The 21,567-nt window shown below is 34.0% G+C and overlaps 3 protein-coding genes and 1 non-coding gene across 5 annotated transcripts; 2 read left to right on the top strand and 2 right to left on the bottom strand.

Annotated features, from left to right (window-relative positions):
* Positions 1–1,099: 1,099 nt before the first annotated feature.
* On the bottom strand, positions 1,100–4,175 carry LOC114405680 (putative receptor protein kinase ZmPK1). The gene is made up of 2 exons (XM_028368135.1): positions 3,254–4,175; positions 1,100–2,863 (listed from the first exon to the last, which is right to left on the bottom strand). Exons 1-2 carry the CDS (start codon positions 4,173–4,175, stop codon positions 1,380–1,382), a joined length of 2,406 nt encoding a protein of 801 aa, XP_028223936.1. The 3' UTR covers positions 1,100–1,379.
* A 3,017-nt stretch (positions 4,176–7,192) lies between these two features.
* On the bottom strand, positions 7,193–9,137 carry LOC114405679 (protein WHAT'S THIS FACTOR 1 homolog, chloroplastic-like). Its single transcript, XM_028368134.1, has one exon. It carries the CDS (start codon positions 8,948–8,950, stop codon positions 7,430–7,432), a length of 1,521 nt encoding a protein of 506 aa, XP_028223935.1. The 5' UTR covers positions 8,951–9,137; the 3' UTR covers positions 7,193–7,429.
* A 906-nt stretch (positions 9,138–10,043) lies between these two features.
* Positions 10,044–10,117, top strand: TRNAT-AGU. The gene has a single exon. It is a non-coding gene; the product is annotated as a tRNA-Thr (tRNA).
* Positions 10,118–15,348: 5,231 nt separating this feature from the next.
* LOC114405678 (3beta-hydroxysteroid-dehydrogenase/decarboxylase-like) lies at positions 15,349–21,336 on the top strand. Of its 2 annotated transcripts, none has more exons than XM_028368132.1 (12): positions 15,349–15,808; positions 15,887–15,976; positions 16,050–16,183; positions 16,370–16,540; positions 17,144–17,269; positions 17,681–17,760; positions 18,471–18,669; positions 18,981–19,092; positions 19,716–19,890; positions 20,039–20,195; positions 20,333–20,399; positions 20,917–21,336. In XM_028368132.1, the coding sequence occupies exons 1-12, from the start codon at positions 15,574–15,576 to the stop codon at positions 21,060–21,062; spliced, it is 1,692 nt and encodes a 563-aa protein (XP_028223933.1). In that variant the 5' UTR covers positions 15,349–15,573; the 3' UTR covers positions 21,063–21,336. The 2 variants fall into 2 exon arrangements, with proteins under 2 accessions (XP_028223933.1, XP_028223934.1); XM_028368133.1 differs by having other exon boundaries at positions 15,673–15,808; positions 15,882–15,976.
* Positions 21,337–21,567: the final 231 nt, after the last annotated feature.

Genomic DNA, 21,567 nt, shown 5'->3' with positions numbered 1-21,567 from the left:
AACTGACCAAATTGAGGTGCTATACTTCCCAAGTGAATCATAGTAATAAAATAGCTTCATAAAGTGGTTTCCTTGTATAAAATAACACATTATGAAATTTGAATAATTGAAATTGAAATTAGAAAGAAAAAAAAAAGGATAAAAGAGCCATACAGTTCACCGACACTGTCAAAGCACCATCAACCAGTGGCTATGTTCGAATTGAAGTTGAGAAAATATTTTTACGAATTTCAATTCATAAAATGAAGAAGGAATTCGTTGCTATAGGAATGACAGTCATCTTGAACTCTTTCAACTGAAATCCAAGCATACACATAGATCACCCTTAGTCTAATCGTTATATATCTATCAATGCATTTACTACAAATGAATCAATTACTACAAAACTGTTCATATAGTATTACACAATGGATAGAAATATAAATCTCTTAAAATTTAATAGGCTTTTTGTAATTTTCTGCATCATTTTCCAAGTTTGAATCAAATTAAGGATATGAAATTACTAGCTAGCACAACATTTCCTTCTTTACATGTCCAAAATCAAAAATCTTAATTTTGGATCTTTATTTAAAGAGCACATGAAACTGATGAAAAAAGGCTAAATAAAAAGAAGATAAAATCAAATGCCATTCCAATTCTAACCTGCATTACATAACACAAAAATGAGATCAATGTACTTCCCTGTCCCTCGAAACATCTGTTACTTACTAATCTTAATCCCAACTCCCAAGTCAAGTAATATGCTCAAGAAACATGCTTGCAAGTTGCATTCCACTCTAAACAAATACACCATATTGTATAATGGATTGCACATTGTCACAAAAGTTTAGCCTCTCTACTTTCTAAACCATAATGCAAAAGAAACATAATTTCAATTTCAATTTTCTCATAATAGAATTGTCTCTGGTATCTTAAAAATTGAGTTCGGATGACATATAGGTACAGAAAATAAATAAAATTCTGAACTTAATGCAAATGTGTCTATGATTTACATTTTGTAAAACCATGTCTACAAGATTGTTGCCATAATTTTAAGGTTGAATATGAACGAATGACTAAATTTTATGATAAGGTTCAATTATATAAAAGAGAAAGGGGGTTAAAGAAGCAAATGAATGGGTTGCAATTGACGGAAATACTGTAATACCACAGGGTGTCCATGAATAATTCCTGCAACTGTAACAACATACGACTGCCTGACACTAGAATCTGATATATACAACAGCAGCATTAAACTGCACAACAATTGAAGATTTACCACAAACAGAAACAATCTATGATAGACCAAACCAACCAAAAAATAAAAGGAACAGGAACCATTGATGATAAACAAGGGAAGTCACATACATGGGACAGATGACTACTCTTTGTTCAAACCATCAAGAATCATGTTCATGACTTTGGAGCCTCTCAGCAACATGACTCATGGTAGGTCTCACGTCTTTCTCTTCCTCTACACATTCCAAAGCCATCGTTGCCAACATCTCCATCTTATTCATGTCATAGTCTGATCCCAAAGCAGGGTCAACGATTTGATTCACCCAAGATGATCCCATTTCTGATCCTTTCTTCCTTTTCTCCCTCACCCATGTCACCAACCTCTCATGATGAGGCGACTTTGCTTCTATTTCTGTGATTTGGACACCTGTTGTTGGACTCCTTCCTGTTATCATCTCCAACACAACAATTCCATAGCTGTAAACGTCCACCTTGGAAGTGATTGGCAAGTTGAAAACCCATTCTGGTGCCATGTAACCTCTTGTTCCTCTTATCGTTGAGAAGGTTGAATTGTCGAGGTTGTTCCGGTTAAGTAGCTTAGACAAACCAAAATCGGCTACCTTGGGTTGGTAATCAGAGTCAAGAAGTATATTTTGTGGCTTAATATCACAATGCAAAATCCACTCCAAGCATTCTTCATGCAAGTAAGCCAGACCCCTTGCCGTTCCCAGAGCAATGTTATACCTTTTACTCCAGTCAAGTACATTTGAACTTGATGAAAGGTTTTGAGCTAAAGAACCATTTTCCATGTACTCATAAACCAACAACCTATACTTTCCCTCTGCACAATACCCCAACATGCCAATTAAGTTCATGTGGTTCAGCCTTCCAATGATGCTTACTTCAGCCAGAAACTCACTTTCTCCTTGATTTGCTACTTCATGTAGTCTTTTTATCGCCACAACTCGATTATCAGATAACAGACCCTTATACACAGTACCCCCACCACCCCTTCCTATCTCATCACTGAAACCCTTGGTGGCTTGTTTTAGTTCAGAGTAACTGAATTTCCTAAACCCGGTTTCCACGGCAAGAACATAGGCTTCTTTATCAGCATCATTCTTAAACAACAAACACCACACCAGAAAGAAGATCACGAACTCAATTCCTCCTAAGGCAATGGCAAACCACAACATGAACTTCACGAACGCATTTTCTTTTTCTTCCACATACGGTCTCTCAAGAACCTTCACTTCTCCCTCACAAACCAAGACATTGCTATTATTCAGAATGGCCCTGTCATCATAGTCTTGGAGTGACAAAGGCAGACGCAGGAAGAACGCTCCGGAGAAGCCCCCCGAACGATGGCCATTTAGCAACTGCGTCTTGAGGTAGCACTGACCAATATCACCACCTTCCTTAGAATAGCTGTGTTGGAACCCTTTGCATTCACACAAGCGCGAGCACAGATTCACACATCGTTGGTACGTGTGATTCTGATAGAGGGCATAGTCGTAACCGTAAAAATCCATTTCGGGTAACTGCAGGAAGTGAGACTCTTGCTCAGTGCTGTTGTTACTGCACCAAGGCTGGAAATTCGGTATGCACCCTTGAGACCAGTCTTCACTGTCAACCCATCTGTGACCTGGTTGCATAAAGGAAAATCATCAATGTACATAACAGAACATAGCATAAGATGTAGAGAAAAATAATTACTCCCTTTGTCCTAAAATAACTATCATCCTGGGTTGTTTTACACAAATCAAGAAAAATTAATAAATAGATGAACAAGGATTTTCACTGTCTCTAAAGCTAACTATAGTTATTCATCATAAGGGATTTTCCCTGTTGATGTGTTACAACTTTTCATTGTACCTAAAAACTCTGCATTTTAGTTTTGTAGGAACAGTTTTCTTTTATTTATGAAAAAGTTAGACAAAAGAGTTTCTATGAAAATTAAACTGCATGACCCGATTTAAACTTAAGAAGAAACTCTAAATTCATCTCAGTTTTTCCTAGTATTTTCTTGAAGTACCTGGAAGGCATATACACTTTCTTCCACTAGTTGGCTGATTAGTGCAATAACTATTGGGTCCACAAATTCCGTGAATAAAACAAGGTTGTGGCCGAAATTGCCCTGACACCTTCCAATTGTCTTCTCCGTCTTTGATGCTATACAGACGAACATTGCCGTCGTGATCGAGGGTCAGTCTCCGTCGAAGCACCGTCCCGTAATCGCTTGTGGTGAAAGTGAAGTTATCGGAGGAAACCACCCTGCCGAAATCATCGAGCAAAACAACCCTGGTATCGTTGAAAGTGGATCTACCATTCCCATTATTACCGAAGTTATTGTTCTGAAGCCAAGCAAATGGCCAGTAAACACTGGTAACTCGAGGGCCTTGGTACATGAGGCGTAGAACATTCTCAAAGTCGAAGAAGAGCCTGTAGTAACCAGAGGAATAGTTGGTCCCGCTTATCGAAGAAACGAGGTTGGTGGTCTTTCTCAGAGGTTGATTAGGAAGCAGCGTGTCCGTCGGAAAATCAAAGCTTTGCCACAAAACAAAACCGTTGGAGTTGTTGAGGAGAACGAGGTTGCCGGTGTCGTACAAACGTAACTGGACTTGTTTCGATGAGGTGAGGGTGTTTGTGGACCAGACTTGGAACTGGTCCGCGTCGGTTAGTACGAGGTTACCGACTCCGAGGAGGGAAAGCGTGGAGCGCTTTCCGTTCACCGGCTGGTCCCGGTTGGCCATCCAAACGACGGTACGAGGTGGTTGGGTGTACCATATTGCGAAGCAGTATGCGTTTTCTCCAACGGGGTGAAACCCTGCGGTGAATGTTCCTTCCGGTGATGACACTATAACGTCTTTCTCTACGGAGAGGGAGAATGAAGATGTGTGCTGAAAATTATGGAAAATGATGAGAGAAACCAAAAAAGGAAGTAATAATGAGGCCATGTTGGCATGCTATGATATGCTCTATGGTGATGTGAGTTGTATTTAAAATGAAGAAACATAAATAAAGTAATGAAAACCAAGGGAAGGGGCGTTGAAGACGAGGTCAATGGACATGCATGACTCTATCATATCCTCTTCATTAAAAAAATATTTAATGGAATAGAATGAAATTTTCAAAACTTAATTTTATTATATTGAATATTTCTTTGCTTATAAAAAATAGACCGAGGGATAAAATGATGAATGTTTATTCATGATGTGAACAAGAAAAGTATTCATCAAACAAATATATATATATATATATATATATATATATATATATATATATATATATATATATATATATATAATACTAGAAAATTGTACAAGATAATTTTATATATGCAAGATGGGGAAATGGGAAAGCAAAAGAAATTGAATACAAGAAATATATAAGACAATTATATAAGAAAACTATTCAATATATCTATACAACAAAATTATATATATATATATATATATATATATATATATATATATATATATAGCACATATTTTATGAGATGAAATATTTTACATAAGAATAAGAAAATTAAATTTGGACCATATAATCATATATAGACGATGAAGTTTAATATAAAAAATTCATATGCTGTATGATATCCTCTTAATTAAAAAATGTTTAATGGAATAGAAATTTCAAAACTTAATTTTCTTATATTGAATATTCATTTGCTTATTCAAAACTAGACCAAGCAATAAAATGGTGGATGCAAAAAAATTATTCATGATATCATACAAGAAAAGTATGCATGATATCATGCAGATCGAAGAATCAAGCAAATATATATGTATAATACTAGACAACTATACACGATAATTTTATATATGCAAGATAGGGAAATGGGAAAGCAAGAGGTAACTATACAAGAAAATTATATATATATATATATATATATATATATATATATATATATATATATAGCACATATTCTATGAGATGAAATATTTTACATAAGAATAAAAAATTTAAATATGAATCATATAATAACATATGGACGATCAAGTTTAATATAAAAAAGTCACATGAATCTAGTATCCTCTTAATTAAAAAATGTTTAATGAAATAAAAATTTTGAAAATTTAATTTTCTTATATTGAATATTCTTTTGCTTATTCAAAATTAGACCGAGCGATAAAACAGTGAATGTGAGAAAATTATTCATGATATCATGCAAAAGAATCAAACAAATATATATATATAATACTAGAAAACTATACAAGATAATTTTATATGTGCAAGATGCGAAATGGGAAAGCAAAAGGAAATTGAATACTATACAAGAAATATATATGACAATTATACAAAAAAAGAGCAAGAGAAAAGCACAAATAAGATTAATTAATCCATTCATATGTTAGTTTTCCTTGTTTCTTAATGTCATACGTACATTTAAATATAAAAAAATAAAGAGCAAGAAAATAATAGTTAAGTTAGGCTAAAATTTAACTAAAAACTAAAAAGTTAACTGAAAGTAAAGAAATTAACTAATTGAAAGGTGATCATTTAAAAAGTGTTAAAAAGTTAGTTTATAAAATTATAAGTGTTTGATATGACTAACAATAAAATAGCTAAAAAATATAAAATGAAAAAAATATAATAAAATAAAAAAAATATAAAAAACTAAAAGTTAAAGGCTAATGTTTAAAACATATTAGTTTAAGTAATGTTTAAAACAACACTAAAAATTACTAAAAAATAAAACTTATTTACGGACCAATCAAATAAATTTTTCAACAAAATAGAACCCTAGATAATCTTAGTCTTCATTGTTGCTTAATTAATGTCAAAACACCAAACTTCAGTAGTTCAGTCCAATGTCGAGTACATTAATCACCCTTATTTCATTTCCTGAGATTATCAATAGAATCGATCCAACTACCCAAGTATTTTTTATGTCTATCAATGCATTTACTACAAATGGAACATATATAGATTCAAGTATCAAGTAAAAAATTCCATGTATCAAAACAAGTTATTTGGTGACAGCAGATGAAAGAAGGTGAAATAATTTGGATAAAACAGACCTCCGCTAAGCTTATCACTATGATAACTAACGAGCTTTTTTTTCAGCTTCGAATGTTAGAATATGTGTTATCTTCTTTTAAGAGAATTAACGGACGTGCACACCAGAAGAACAAAGTGAAGCAGAAGAATTCAATTATTAAAGGTTCTAACAACAAATTTATCTTCTGGAGGATCTGTTCATTGTGTGGCTGTTTTTAGGATGATAAAACAAACCAAAACATATCCAAGTATATTTTTTAAGTCACTATCATAATACCCTAGAAACTGAACAAAATGGAAGGAGTGAATAAAAGAAATAGTGAACATTTTAAATTATAAATGTATTCATATCACACATTTAGAAGATAAAATGAATACATAATTGTAAGAGGATTTGGTTTCTGCCCAAATAATAGCCTTCACCAAGCAAGAGGCTGTGTTATCTGATTTACCTGACAAACTTCATGAAGAAGCACAAGGCTTTACCTCAATGATAGCAGATTTGGAAGAAATACCAAAAAAAAAAAAAAAAACTGAAAAGACCTAAAAGAGGCAAAAGTTGAAATCAGTACTTTGCTTGAGAATGTTTGTATGCTTTAAGTTAAGCTCACTAATGTGTTAAAAATTTATCGTTTTGCTTCCGTTTTGGAAACCCATTTACAGGTTAATGAATACAATCTAGTTAAAGGCCAGCCAATAATGTAATTTTTGTTGTGCTTATGTAACTTTCATTGTAACATAATGGAGTTAACAGATGGGGTTTCAAGAACTGCTTTGATTTAAGCTTTCATCCTTTGGATTGTATTTCCCTAAGGAGCCAAATTCTGTTCCAATTGCAAGCACCCTGCCTGTTGTGCTGAATTGAAAGAACTAGATTTAGGCTGAGCAGTAAATGAAAACTATCATGATGAGGGATCATTGATTACCGTATTTTGCACTCTAAAGTAATCAGGAAGGGACTTCTTAACTAAGGCCAAGAAATGTATTTCAGTTACTTGTTAATCTGCAGTGCTTGCAATTGAAATTCAACCTTCTATGCAAATATTATCACAACCTTCAAAAGAGGATCAAACGAGTCAAAATAAAGAAGTTGAATTCAACAAGCATTGTGTAAAGCACCTATCACAAATCAGCCAGTACAAAATCAAATTTGAAGCCAGATGCTCTTTTGTATGATAAGCTCCAATCTTTAAGTCTCTTGTGAAGATCACCATTGTTCTCTAGGACGACCATCTGCAAATACAGGAAGAAGGACCATTTCATCATTCTGTCTTGAGTCTTGTTTAATAGTCTTTCCTTGTCCAATTTCCAATAGTTCACCATCCTCATCAAAATCTGGCGGCAAATCATCATCATCTTCATCACTCCAGTCATCATCACTCAATAAATTATCAACATCTTCTGACCATTCTTCTTCCTCTTGGCCACTTTCATCTTCTCTGCCATCGCTTTCTCTCATGCTATCTTCAACTATCCTGCGTGCAGGTCCCTTGGGAAACCGTGGAACATTAACCAGGGTGCGAAGCTTTTCCTTTATAAGCAACAATCGATCCTTCTCCACCAACTGAGAATCCCGATAACCTTCTCTCAGAAACACAGAATCCCTATCTCCTTTAAGAGAGACATAAAACATATCAGGATGCCTTATCAGCATCCCCCTCAGCTGCTGAGAGAATCTGAACTCCTCTCGAAAATGCGTAAAGTGATCAACCAGTGTTCGCTTCTCAAGCGTGAGACTCAAAATCTCGTGAACAACTCCGCAAGCATGCTTCTCCTTCTCCCGTGACCCCGGCCTCAGCCCTGAGAAATCCGAGTAAGGCGAAAAATAAGGCAAGTCTCTGAATTGCATAATCTTCCTCATCTCACCCTTGGAAAGATTAAGACCCTTGGGAAGCTTCACCCTATTGAACTTGGGAGGCCTGTCTATGATCAAATTCTGCTCCTCCATTTCCCTAATGCGGTTCTCCTCCGCTGCTAGCTCAGCCGCTGAAACCGCAAGCTCAGGGTCCCAATGAGTCAACTCCAAAGCAGGACCACGCTGAGTTGCAACCACTTTGAAGTACTGAGGATACCTATGACAAACGGTGTCACGAAACTCTTGCGGGAGACCTAAATCTGTCTTGAGATGTGCAATTTTCTCCAACAAAATCCGTTTTTCTAGTGACATCATCAACAACTTCCTAAGCTTCACAACCACCAACTCTTCCATCTCATTCCTAACCCTCGTTTCCTCAAAATAGAGCCTTTCGGCTTCAGGGGTCATTTTGAATTTCAGGGAGAAAACCCCTTCTTCCATAATCTGAAACACTGCTGGGAATTTCTTCAACACGGCAATAAGTCTCCTCTTTTTGTCAAGACCCAAATCCCTTTTGAACTTACCAAGGGTCTTAAGAGACATAACCCTATCTGGTTGAGTCACTAGAATGTTCCTTACCTTGAGCACGAATTTGAGCTTCTTGTCCCTCTGGATAACGTTGTCAAAGGGAAGCTCTTTCCTTCTCTTCACCGCTGCTGTTATTATTGGCCTCACTGCATCCAATTTTGGTCTTCCATGGTGTGATTGTGATGGGACCCAACTCAAATTTGAGCCCCAAAAATGGGACTTTTGGAGGGTGCAATTGAACTTGGTGGAAAGTTTGGGTTTTGAATGGAAAGGAAGTGTGTTTGAGAGGAAGAAGGGTAAAGGGGTGGATGATGAAGGTGAAGAAAGTAGGAGTGAAGGCTCCATCTAAATTCAATAACAATAACAACAAAAAACAGCAATAACAACTAGGTATGTCTATGTCTTCCTTCACTCAGGTAAACAAAAAAGAAAACATGTTTTGCAAACAACACAGAAGAAGAGACTGAGACTCAAAGCTCCGGTCTAAGGATGAAGCAGAAGAGCAGCACTGGTGTCGTGTCGTGATGATAAACCCCAGTGGGGGAAATATCTTAGGGTTTTATCCACACAAAAACTCAGAAAAAAAGAGAAAATTAATTTGAAAATTAAAAAGAAGAAAAGATATCATTTTTTAATTTTTATCACGACTAAGAATCTTAATTTCTGCAAATATACAGGTGAATATATATATATATATATATATATATATATATATATATATATATATATATATATATATATATAATTATTTAAATTAATTAATTAATATTTATTTTAATTTTAAAGAATAATAATAATTTTGATATAGATCATAATTATTCTCCAATAAAAATATCTCTAGTGAAATCAAATTTAAGATTATTAATTAAGTTAAAATAATTGTATGTTAATTAATTCACCTGCTCAATGGATGATATTTTTTTTTTAGGGAAATGGATAATATATTTTTAAACATGTATGATAAGCATTTACGTTAGAAGGTAATAAAATAAATTATTTATTTTTAATTTCTTTTCGAATTTAATAACACACACTGAGAATTGACAAATTCATCCTAGAATAGTTTTATTTTTTTAATAAAATTACAACTCTTTCGAATACCTTATACTCAGTTCTATATTTTTTTTCTTCAATTTATTTCTACATCTTTTAAAAAGTTAATTTTAATTCATTATCTTGATTAAAATAATTATTTTAATAGTACTTCATCTTTTTTTTTTTTATTTAGAGAACTTCATCTTTTAAAAGATTTAGAATGATCTATAACTATTTCAATATATTTAAAATGATCCTTCACATAAATATTTCTGTTGGCAAGCATATTATTATATGTTACTTACATGCAATGAAAACCACGTAACCGATGAACCTAATAAAGTAACACTTCAAAGGTTTAAAATGAACAAATAAAATAACAACATTTTCCATTACAGTAATTGCTTTCATAGCTCAGTTGGTTAGAGCACCCGTTTAGTAAGCGGGAGGTCTTGAGTTCGACTCTCAATGAAAGCAAACATTCATTTTATTACATTATTTAATCAATTGTTTTGTGCTTCTGTTTAAATTTGCTTTAAAAAAAATTAAATATACAAGCATTTTTGTAGTTTTTGGACCAAGGCATAACTAGGAAGAAATTCATTCTCCCTTACCTTGCTTTCATCAGGAAAAAGAAAATAAGAGAATTGATTCACAAGAGGTGCATGGCAATCATAATGAGTTTGGAGGAAGATGACATTCATATAACACAAAGTTTCACAATTGCCAATAATGATTTCAACACTCAGCAGGTATCAATCAATCATTTACTTTTTTTTATATTGAAGTTGAATTTTTTACACCAAGTTTTTTTATTAGTTGTTACTCTTGGGTTGTATTACAACAACAAAAATTAATAAATAATGAAAGAAAATAATAATTTTATAAAATTAACTTTATCATTATTAATTCATTTTAATTTTTATAACTCATATCATTAATATTATAAAAAAATATTAGAAAAAAAATATTGGTACATTCAAAACTAACATGACGATTATTTGTAGAATTTTGTTTTTCTTATATGCCGATGGACAGTGAGAGTAGTAAAGAATATTAACTTGGAAAAGGTTAATTTAAGTTGTAGCGATTAAATCACTTGTTCAATAATTTGGTTTAATTAATTTTGGCTGATTCAAAGCACGAGAGTTAAACATAATTATTTGAGGGCATGATTTATGATTATGATAAAATTCATTACATGTGTGGTCGGATGATGATCCACACTTATCGTGTAAACCTATACGATTAAATATGTATTAACCTTTTCTTATTCAGAAATTTTACAGTTGATAAACAATTCGATTAAGATCATTTCATTCCATTAATCAATATTCTCTTACAAATTATAAATTTAATTTAAACTTACATATTTTTTTAGCTTTGCAATATAATTATTTTTTATTTTTAGTTCTTATTATTTTTTATTTTCCATACATGTAAAACTATTTTTTTTTATTTTTAGTCTTTATAAATTATGTTTATTTTATTTTTCATTCTTATAATGTTTTAAATAATTTTTTTATTATTTAAAACGTATGTTTTAAATAATTTTTTTATTATTTAAAACGTTAACTAAAGTAACTGAAAATAAAAAAAATAATTTATAAAAACTAGAAAAAATTAGAAGAATGAAAAATAAAAAAAAAACATTAAATTACAAATATTAAAAATATATTCAAACCATTAATTTAAATTCAAATATGCGATCGACCACACTACGTGCGAGTTGTATAAGAATAACTCCTTATTAATCTATTGTACCCAACAACTACTGGTACAAGCATAATTTCGTATCTTTCTTCGGACATTAAGTGTGCAAAAGGAATACCCACCCACTTGCCAAGATATGCTTATATAAACACATAAATATATATACAATCCAACTCAATAAATAAAAAATAAATAAAAGGAAATCCAACCTTTTTTAATAGATAATGTTAACATTTTAAAAAATATTAGTCTTCTCTTCTACTACTCTTTCTTAAAGTAGATCCTGTTATTGGTTTCTTTTTTCTCTTCCGTTTTCTTTTCTGATGTACCAAAACGGGTATTTACAAGGACACAAGAATCGAATATACTACATTAAAGTATCAACTATCAAGCAGTAATTTTAAAACTCGTTTTGCCAAATTGCATATAGGGCTTCCTCAAATTATACTATGAAAGAGGCCATAAGAAAAGGGAATGTAAATACATACGTATGATGGTCATTTGAAATCAAACTGGGGAATGATTTTATTACATAGTTGAAAAAACTGACATTAAAAACCTTCTAAGCGGTGGTTTAAAAAACTTGTATTGAAAATAACCCATAAGAGCTGGTTAGCATTCCCCTATGCACACACACACAAGGCCAGGTAGCAACTACAAGACTAAGATTATCTAGGCAACATATTCATTAACATGTGTAGTGGTTTAAAATACCTATTTTGAAAATAACACATTAAAACCAATGTGCCTACCAAGTTCAAACCATAACTGATTCATACATTCTGAGAGAAGGAAGAATCTATGTGAAGTATCCACTTAGCTACAGGAAAAATCTGAACAGTGAACCAATACTACACGTAAAAAGGCTTAGTATGGCCTCACCACAGGTATGGTTTGGAAATTTGAAAGAGCTGTGTAGGCTATGGGATACAGATAAAACCAAGAAGAATAAACACTGTTTATTAAGCTCTCTAATTCTGCGGGGTAGTAACAACACTTTAGTATATGTGCCTGGCATATTAAAGACAGGAAATGATGACATAATAGTCACAAACACTACAGGTAAGGAACTACAACCTTTTTATTGTATGCTTTGAGGGGTAGTTTGAAAAGGGACATAGAGTGGACCAACTAATTTCTCATAACATCAATTAGCATAGATGGTTTTTGTCTCATTGTTTACATTACCGCACACGAATATAGAGACAGAAATGAAAGAGAATGAAGATTAAATGGAAATTTGCATTTTCATCTACAGGTTAAAGGAAACATGAAGAACAAAACATGAACCTTGCGTGCAAACATTCATTGTTCTTTCTATAAAAAAAAACTTTTTTGTATATTCTTGCGAATACTTGTTCTGACAAATACAACAACAACAACAACAACGCCTTATCCCACTAGGTGGGGTCGGCTACATGGATCAACTTCCGCCATAATGTTCTATCAAGTACCATACTTCTATCCAAATCATTAAGTTCGAGATCCTTTTTGATAACCTCTCTTATAGTCTTTTTGGGTCTTCCTCTGCCTCGAATTGTTTGTCTTCTCTCCATCTGGTCTACTCTCCTCACTATAGAGTCTACCGGTCTTCTCTCTACATGCCCAAACCACCTAAGTCTATTTTCCACCATCTTCTCTACAATAGGCGCTACTCCAACCCTCTCTCTAATAGTTTCGTTTCTAATTTTATCCTGTCGAGTCTTACCACACATCCATCGCAACATCCTCATCTCCGCTACACCTACTTTATTCTCATGTTGGCTCTTGACCGCCCAACATTCTGTTCCGTACAAAATCGTCGGTCTTACCGCAGTCCGATAAAACTTTCCCTTTAGCTTGATCGGTACCTTTGCATCACATAACACCCCCGATGCTTTTCTCCATTTCATCCATCCTGCTTGAATGCGATGATTCACATCCCCTTCAATTTCCCCATCATCCTGTATTACAGACCCAAGATATTTAAACCGTGTGACTTGAGGGATAATATGGTCTCCTATTTTCACCTCTGAGTTAGAAACCCTCCTTCTTTTGTTGAACTTACATTCCATATACTCCGATTTGCTTCTGCTTAGGCGAAAGCCATGTGTTTCTAGAGCTCGTCTCCAAGTTTCCAACCTCTCATTCAACTCCTCCCTCGACTCTCCAAGGAGGACTATGTCATCTGCAAAAAGCATGCATCTCGGCGCTATCTCTTGGATTTGTTCCGTGAGGACATCCAGAATTAAGGTAAAAAGGTAGGGGCTAAGGGTTGACCCTTGATGTAAACCAATTGTGATGGGAAAATCGTCTGACTCTCCACCCTGTGTCCTAACACTAGTCGATACCCTATCATACATATCTTGGATAGCTCGAATATATGCAACCCTAACCCCTTTCTTCTCTAGAGCTTTCCACAAAATCTCTCTAGGCACTCTATCATACGCTTTCTCCAAGTCAATAAAAATCAAGTGCAAGTCTTGTTGGGCCATGCGATATTGCTCCATCACCCGCCGTAATAAATAAATCGCTTCCATGGTCGACCTTCCCGGCATGAAACCAAATTGATTCTCAGTAACTTGAGTCTCCTTTCTTAATCTCCGTTCGATCACTCTTTCCCATAATTGAGAAGTAAATTTCTGCTAAAGTGTTCAATAGGAAAGCTAAACAAAGTGGGTTCTCTACATGGAGAAAGGACCTACATTTAGTGCTCCAACAACCATTATCATCAAATGAAGAACAAGTAAAGAAATCTAACAATTATGAGACAACGAACACTTGAAGATATAACACAATCATTCATTGTTCATTTTGTAAAAAAGAGCAAAACAAAACACTTCGAATATATTAAGAGAAAAAACTAAAAATTGTGCAAACACAAACAACAAATATCTTATTATTTGTTTATAGTTAGTTGTGGTTTGGTAAAACAAAAAATACTAAGTGGTGATCAAGTTTGGGGTAGAGCTTGATTTGTAGAGTTAGAAATGATAGTGACATAATACTTGTAATTTGTGAAAAGGTGGTGAAACTTGATAATTTGTCAACAATTGAACATAGTCTTAATGGTGAAGGCGAACTAATATAACTCCTTGCATCTGATCTTTACTTACTTACTCTCAGCTTTAATTAACTTAAGTTTTGAATTTGCTATTAGATATTTGGAAATTTATTCTGCTTTGTAAAATCTTTTTTGATTGTGTTTTCAAAAATCTATTATTTATTTTACAAAATCTTTCTTTCAAACAAAAACTTTATTTGTTTACGACAAGATTTTAAAAATTTCTAAAATCAGAATTTAACCTCCCTTGACATAATATTTGCCTTTAAAACATCACACTAAGACATCGAACCAAACTGTCTCCTTCCTCCAACTCATCACACAAATTCATTAGCAGATCAAGGTCCGAAATAGAGTCTGCATCTACACAGTTAACTGCACCAGTTCTCGAAACCACCAGCTTCAACTCTGTCGAGTTGCAAAGATAATTCCCTTTCGTTTTCAGCTCAGAAACACTATCCTCTTCTCCCAACTGTCAAACGTTGCAAAGAAGAAGAAGAAACACTATCCTCTTCTTGCAAAGAGAAACACGATCTATTGTGGAAGGAATTAAATCAAAGCTGTAGTTCTCAATTCACAAGCCTTGTTTGTGTTGGATATTCTCCTTGCCAACGTCGTGAGGCATCATCGTACATGTTGGGTTTTTTAAGAGCATGTAAAGTTTTTTTTTTATTCTCATAATGTCATGTTACTTTTAAGATACTTATTTATAATTTTGTTTAAATTATAAGAAATTTTTATTTTTTTACTTAATTATGATTTAAATTAAATTATTATTTTTTTTTGAATTATTACATATAAAAAATCAAATATAAAAAATTGATGGAAAAATTATTTTATTCATTTTTTTATAATTAAGATTAAAATAATGATGCCTTTAATTGAGTAGTAAAATTAATTGATTAATTTTGTTCCAACGTCACAATTTATTTTGAAAAAGAAAAACAAAACTCTTCCTTGTTGGTGCCTCATTTTATCATCCTTTCGAGAAGCTTCTCCACTGGCCTTCTCACTTGTCCATTTTCTCTCTTCGCTTCTCTTCGCTCCTCCGTCACTCCACCGCCGCGTCGCTCCGCCGTTGGTCGCGTGTTTGCGGCGAGATCTACAGCCTTAGTGTGAATCTGCGATTCTTCGAATCGAATCAGGTGAGAGCGTGGTGTGTGTTTGAGTTTTGAGTATGGCAGCGGCGGAAGATAAGTGGTGCGTGGTGACCGGAGGTCGTGGTTTCGCAGCTCGGCATTTAGTGGAAATGCTAATCCGTCACAACGAGTACTGCGTTCGCATCGCCGATTTGGAGGCCAACATTGTTCTCGAGCCCGCTGAGCAGTTAGGGCTTCTCGGCCAGGCCCTGCACTCTGGCCGGGCCCAATATGTCTCCCTTGATCTTCGCAACAAGGCCCAACTTCTAAAAGGTAACTAACTATTCTCTCAACATTTCTCACTCTGACACGCACGACACTAATGTTGCTGTTGTTGTATGAGTAGTGCAGCGTTGGAGGGAGTTGAGGTTGTGTTCCACATGGCTGCTCCGAACTCTTCCATTAACAACTACCAGCTTCATCATTCCGTCAATGTGCAAGGTAAATAAAAACCTCACTCTTCTTCTGCAAGTTTGAATCCATCCGGCTGAGATCTTTTGGTTTTCTTGTAAAGGGACCAAGAATGTCATCGATGCTTGCGTGGAGCTGAACGTGAAGCGTCTCGTTTACACCAGCTCTCCCAGCGTCGTCTTCGACGGCGTTCATGGAATTCATAATGGAAACGAAACAATGCCTTATGCGCATTCGGTACACACTTTTAGCAACTCTTTTCTTTTTTTACTTAAATAACAATAAGTATTCGAACGTGTTTATTAGTTTCGGCTTTCATTCTTTCTCGTATGGAACTTGAAAATGATATGTTTATATGTTTATCTATGGATCTTGTTATTAGATCGATTGGGGTAGTCCTGAGCTGAATTCGGTTTGTTTCAGCCTAATGATCATTATTCAGCGACAAAAGCTGAGGGTGAGGCATTGGTTATTAAAGCTAATGGGACTAATGGGCTCCTAACGTGCTGCATACGCCCTAGCAGCATTTTTGGGCCTGGTGACAGGTTGTTGGTGCCTTCACTAGTTGATGCTGCCAGAAAAGGAAAATCTAAGGTACTTGTTTTTCTTCCTCCTATTGATATAGATTATTTTATTTTCCATATATGTAAAATGTAACTTACTTTGGAAGTAATTTAGAAACCTAAATATGACCTATAGAAGGCTTGGAATTTGTCTATTGTATTGCATATGACTAAAAGGAAGCTTCATTTCTATTGGATCTGCTTTTATGCTCTAAAGCCCATGCCTTGCAGTTGAGTGTAATGACATATATATGTTAATCATTAGCTTGACTGAGTTTTTTTTAGCTTATTGACTGATGTTATGGTGTGTTCAGCGGTGCTGATTCTTGGATCTGTTTGTGCTAAAGGTTATATTTTGTTGTGCATATGTTGGGTCTTGATAAATAACTAATTGAACACTATTGACAATGTAATCTTAAAATATTTATTAGCCCTAGGACCGACCATCTTGATGAATGGGAAACTATCCACAAATTGCATGAAGTTGGACTAAGACTACATTTTGGTGTATCACATTTGGAGGGATATGTACAACAATGGTTGCAAAACAATATGCATATTTAACTACTCATTAGCAGAAAATTTCTTCAACCTTTCTTTTTTTTTCTCTTATTTATATTTCTCTCTTGACCAGTTCCTTATTGGTGATGGCAATAACGTTTATGATTTCACATATGTTGAAAATGTGGCTCATGCCCATATATGTGCTGATCGAGCTCTAGTTTCAGAAGGACCAGTTTCAGAAAAAGTGGCAGGAGAGGTACCACTGAAAGATTCTGTTATTGCTTATTATCTTTTGTTTATTTGTGTTTGTAAATGAAAATTAAAAGGCATACATACAGGGATAATGATATATTTCAAGGTTTGGACAGGGCAGCTTCATTGCTGAATGGTTGTTGGTTCTTCACAGGTGTATACTTGGCAAGGTGTAAATTATTGATTAAATGATGACGATATGATGAAGGGTAGTTCTCTTCATTTGGGAAAATGAGGAAACATGAAAAAATGCCTGTTAGGAAAGACTTGTCACTATCAGTGACCTAGTTTGTTAGACTAAGAATGAATTGTTACATTCTTCTACTAAAGGAGGGGGAAAAAGTGATTGATTTGCAAGTTAGAAAACTTAGCAATTGTTGTGATATTTTCTTGCTAACAGATATTTGTTTTGTAGGCATATTTCATAACAAATATGGAACCTATGAAATTTTGGGAGTTCGTGTCAGTGGTAGTGGAAGGTCTTGGATATGAAGGGTAGGTTCTTACGTACTGTTAACCATTAGATATTAATCAAGGATTCAAAACACCCACAAATTTCGTGCAAAAAATTGCAAGTTTTCTTTTTTTATTAATGTTTAATAATTTATAGAAAAAACCAATTTGAATCTCTGAAAAGGAGTATTTATAATCCTAGACTGAACCAATAGTCAAATCCTAATCAAACATAGAGGCTACCTAGAGATATGGAAAGTTTTCCTAAACTTAAAAACTTAAATATAGCATAAATTATCTGAGGTTATGCTTAGTCTGCATCACCCATGGGTGGCAGTTTGGAAGTGTCAGATTATAAATAAAATTTCTATGTGATTATACACAGTAAACATTTATACATCCTTTTTCTTTGTTTTGTAAAATTGTATGAAAGATGCAAATTTAAGTTGTGCTTATCAGCAGGATTAGGCTGAAGTTGCTGTCAATTTGGGATGTTGGATTATGGAAATTTTGGTCTTGCTAGCCTGGCTAGTGGCTATTATTTGTTATCTATTTTTCTGCATAATGATGATGATTTCTTTATGTAAATTAGAATATTGGCTTCCTATTATTAATCAATAATTCATAAGTATTTGTCTCTTGCTTTTATATTTAAAATAAATAAGGAACATAATTATGCTTTTTTGTTCAGATAAACAAACACGAACATTATCAATGCCTCTTCTTGGTTATCTGAGTCATGTTACTTGCAGGCCAAGAATAAAGATCCCTACCTTTGTTATCATGCCATTTGCACATTTGGTGGAGTGGATATATAGGCTACTAGGCCCATATGGGATGATGGTGCCCCAGTTAACTCCTTCAAGAATAAGACTCACGTCTTGCAGCAGGACTTTTGATTGCTCAAAAGCAAAGGATCGCCTTGGCTATGCACCCATCGTAACTCTACAGGTTCTATGACGTTTCAGAAAAGTTATAATATATATGCTCTATCATGGACATTCTTCTTGTTTGTTCATACTTTGAAAGAGAAAAAACATGAGAACTTGGCTAACTCAAGGCCCCCAAAATCACTGATGATAACAAGTTAAGATTATCTAATAATAATATATATCATGAAGTCAAGTATGAGATGTTATTCTTAAGTGGATGATATTTCAGTGCACCAAGGTCCTTACATCTATTGCAGTGAGTGTATTCATTAATCCTAATTTTTGCCTGGTGCTTCTCCCATAATAATGAGATTGTAATGTTTCTTGCAGGAGGGCCTGCGTAGGACAATTGAATCATACACACACTTGAAGGCTGAAAATCAACCTAAAACTAAAAGAGAAGGTTCCTCAAAAGCTTCCATATATCTTGGAAGTGGAAGAGGTGTGAATAATCAACTATATGTATCTAATTTCTTTGTTCGGGCAATCTGGACTTGCTGTTTTTACAATTGGTCTGGGTTTATTGTAAAGTAGAATTAAACTGTTAATAGCCATATAAAAATAGGCACATGGCTGCTGCTCTTATATTACTGTATCATATGTTTGATTGTCTCATGAGTCTGGTTAGATTATAATCAAGAGCATATTGATAGACATGTGATTCACATAACATTTATTTTCCAAGACAGAGAAATTGGGTAAAATTGTAACAGATAGTGCAGGAAGTTGTAGTTATGCTCACTACTGCAGGTCCTTATCATATACTACCTATTATCCATATATCTCAATCTTGATAATTCCTTTTTTAAAATTGTAATAAAGCATGTATGTGGTTGATGTGCTAGCTCTAAGAAGCCTAAAACAACAATTGAACCAATTTTGAAGTTAATGTTTGTAACTTAATTGATTATCTTAAATTGACCAGTTATTATCTATTTGTGTGATCAATGCTATCAAATCTCTTCTACCTACTATACCAACACAACATTGTAACCAGTTCATGGTGGAAGTAATTTTACAGTTTACATTTATTTCTGTAAGTTTTATTGATCTGCTAATTTGCAGTTGCCGACACATTGCTTTGGAAGGATAAAAAGCAAACTTTCATCGCATTGTTAGTCTTGATTGCAATATACTTCAACTTCATTGCATCGGAAAATACCATCATTAGTGCTCTGACAAAGCTTCTGTTGTTTGCATCGATCTTTTTATTCATTCATGGCATTCTACCTGCAAAAATGTAAGTACATTATGTACTGTTGAATATTACAGTTGTCACACCAACTTGTCCAATGATGTCTATAAAGATAATCTAGTTGTTAGAAGCATTGGAGTTTGTAATGTTTAAATAAATGCTAATTATTGCTCTGCTTTAAATGCTTGTGCAGATTGGGGTATACTCTTGAGAAAATACCCAAATCATGGTTTCACTTATCAGAAGATATGTCTCATCAAATTGCTCTCTCAGTAGCCTCATCATGGAATATTGCTGTGAATGTTTTGAAATCCCTTGCAGATGGGAATGATTGGGTGCTGTTCTTCAAGGTATCTGTACTGCATTTGTTTTAAAATTTCTATGTGAAAGTTTATTTATAAGCAAGCTTACATATGCAGACAATTTACTGAGTATAAGTTTATTAAGTATCAGAAGCACTGACACTCTTTCCCTTGCTGATTAATAGGCTGTTCTCTCTCTGTTCATTCTCAGCTTCCTTGGAGCCTTTTCACTGCAGAGCTTGTATACTATAGGTTCTCTCTCTCACACACAAACAAACATGCATGCGCCAACATGAACTTGTCTGCGCAGAAAATATACTGCTATGCTTGCCTCCATTTAATTGGATTTATTTCTGCAACCAATAAAATTATGACAGGAAGCCAATGTTATATTACTTGAATTTGCAAATCACAATATTTGTGACATTGGTTGAATTTTGAATCATGTTTGATAACTTTTTTATTTCAAAAAATTTCATTTGCAAATTGCAATCAGCATTCAGAAGTCTGTAGCTCTTTTTTTTTGAATACCTCATTGAATAATTTGACCTGACATTCCTGAGGGTCACAAGTTATATGTCACACTCACCTCATCAAATCACTTTTTCGCTTTTTGGCGGGGCTATTGCCAGAAGACAAGCTTCTTCGATGCCTCATATTACTTATGTGTTTTGTTTGAACCCAGTACCCCCAATGGGAATGATACTTGTTTGTTTTCTTTTTTGGGGTGAGGAATGATACTAATTTTTGTTTCTTGTCATGGTTACAGGGGTTACCTTTGCGTTTATAGCTTTCTACGTATACGAACAGAAGGAGGAAGAGATTGGTGGCTTATTCATCAAAACACATTCTCTTGGATGCAAATTGAAATCTGATCTCACCAGGAAGTTTCTTTCTTCAAAGAAGATTGATTGATAGCTTTTGTAGCGCTAGCTTTTTTCTTAGTTGCACCTTACATATCCGTTGGAGTTCTGTGTATGATTGTACAATAATTGTAATTTAATTGATTGATATTTAGTCAACTTGCAAAAGTTTTGTTTCTGTTTTTTCGAAAATTCTTGCTTTGACGAGTTGTACTCATTACATTGAATTAATTTTGTTGGTTGGGCTATGTAGCTAAGTATAAATTAGAAGTAGTAAGGATGACTATGCCGAGGGGTGTAGTACCTCCGCTGTTGATTCCCATTTCTATAATCGAGTATTCCTTATCGTACAGGTAATAGGTAATTTCAGATATGAGAAATTATAACTGTTTTTTAATGTACTTTTTTTTTAAAGAATCTCTGCTATTGATTATAATTTAATGAAAATTACAACTTTTTAAATTTTAATATTGGTAAGAAATAAAAGATGTGGGATTCATGATAAAATTTTAAAAATTCCCACACAAATTCATTCAGCCAAACACAAATGCACACTC

This window comes from Glycine soja, chromosome 3 (assembly GCF_004193775.1).
Source record: "Glycine soja cultivar W05 chromosome 3, ASM419377v2, whole genome shotgun sequence".
Lineage (NCBI taxonomy): Eukaryota > Viridiplantae > Streptophyta > Magnoliopsida > Fabales > Fabaceae > Glycine > Glycine soja.
The sequence above is the reverse complement of the archived record's forward strand: the minus strand, read 5'-3'. Positions and strand labels throughout refer to the sequence as shown.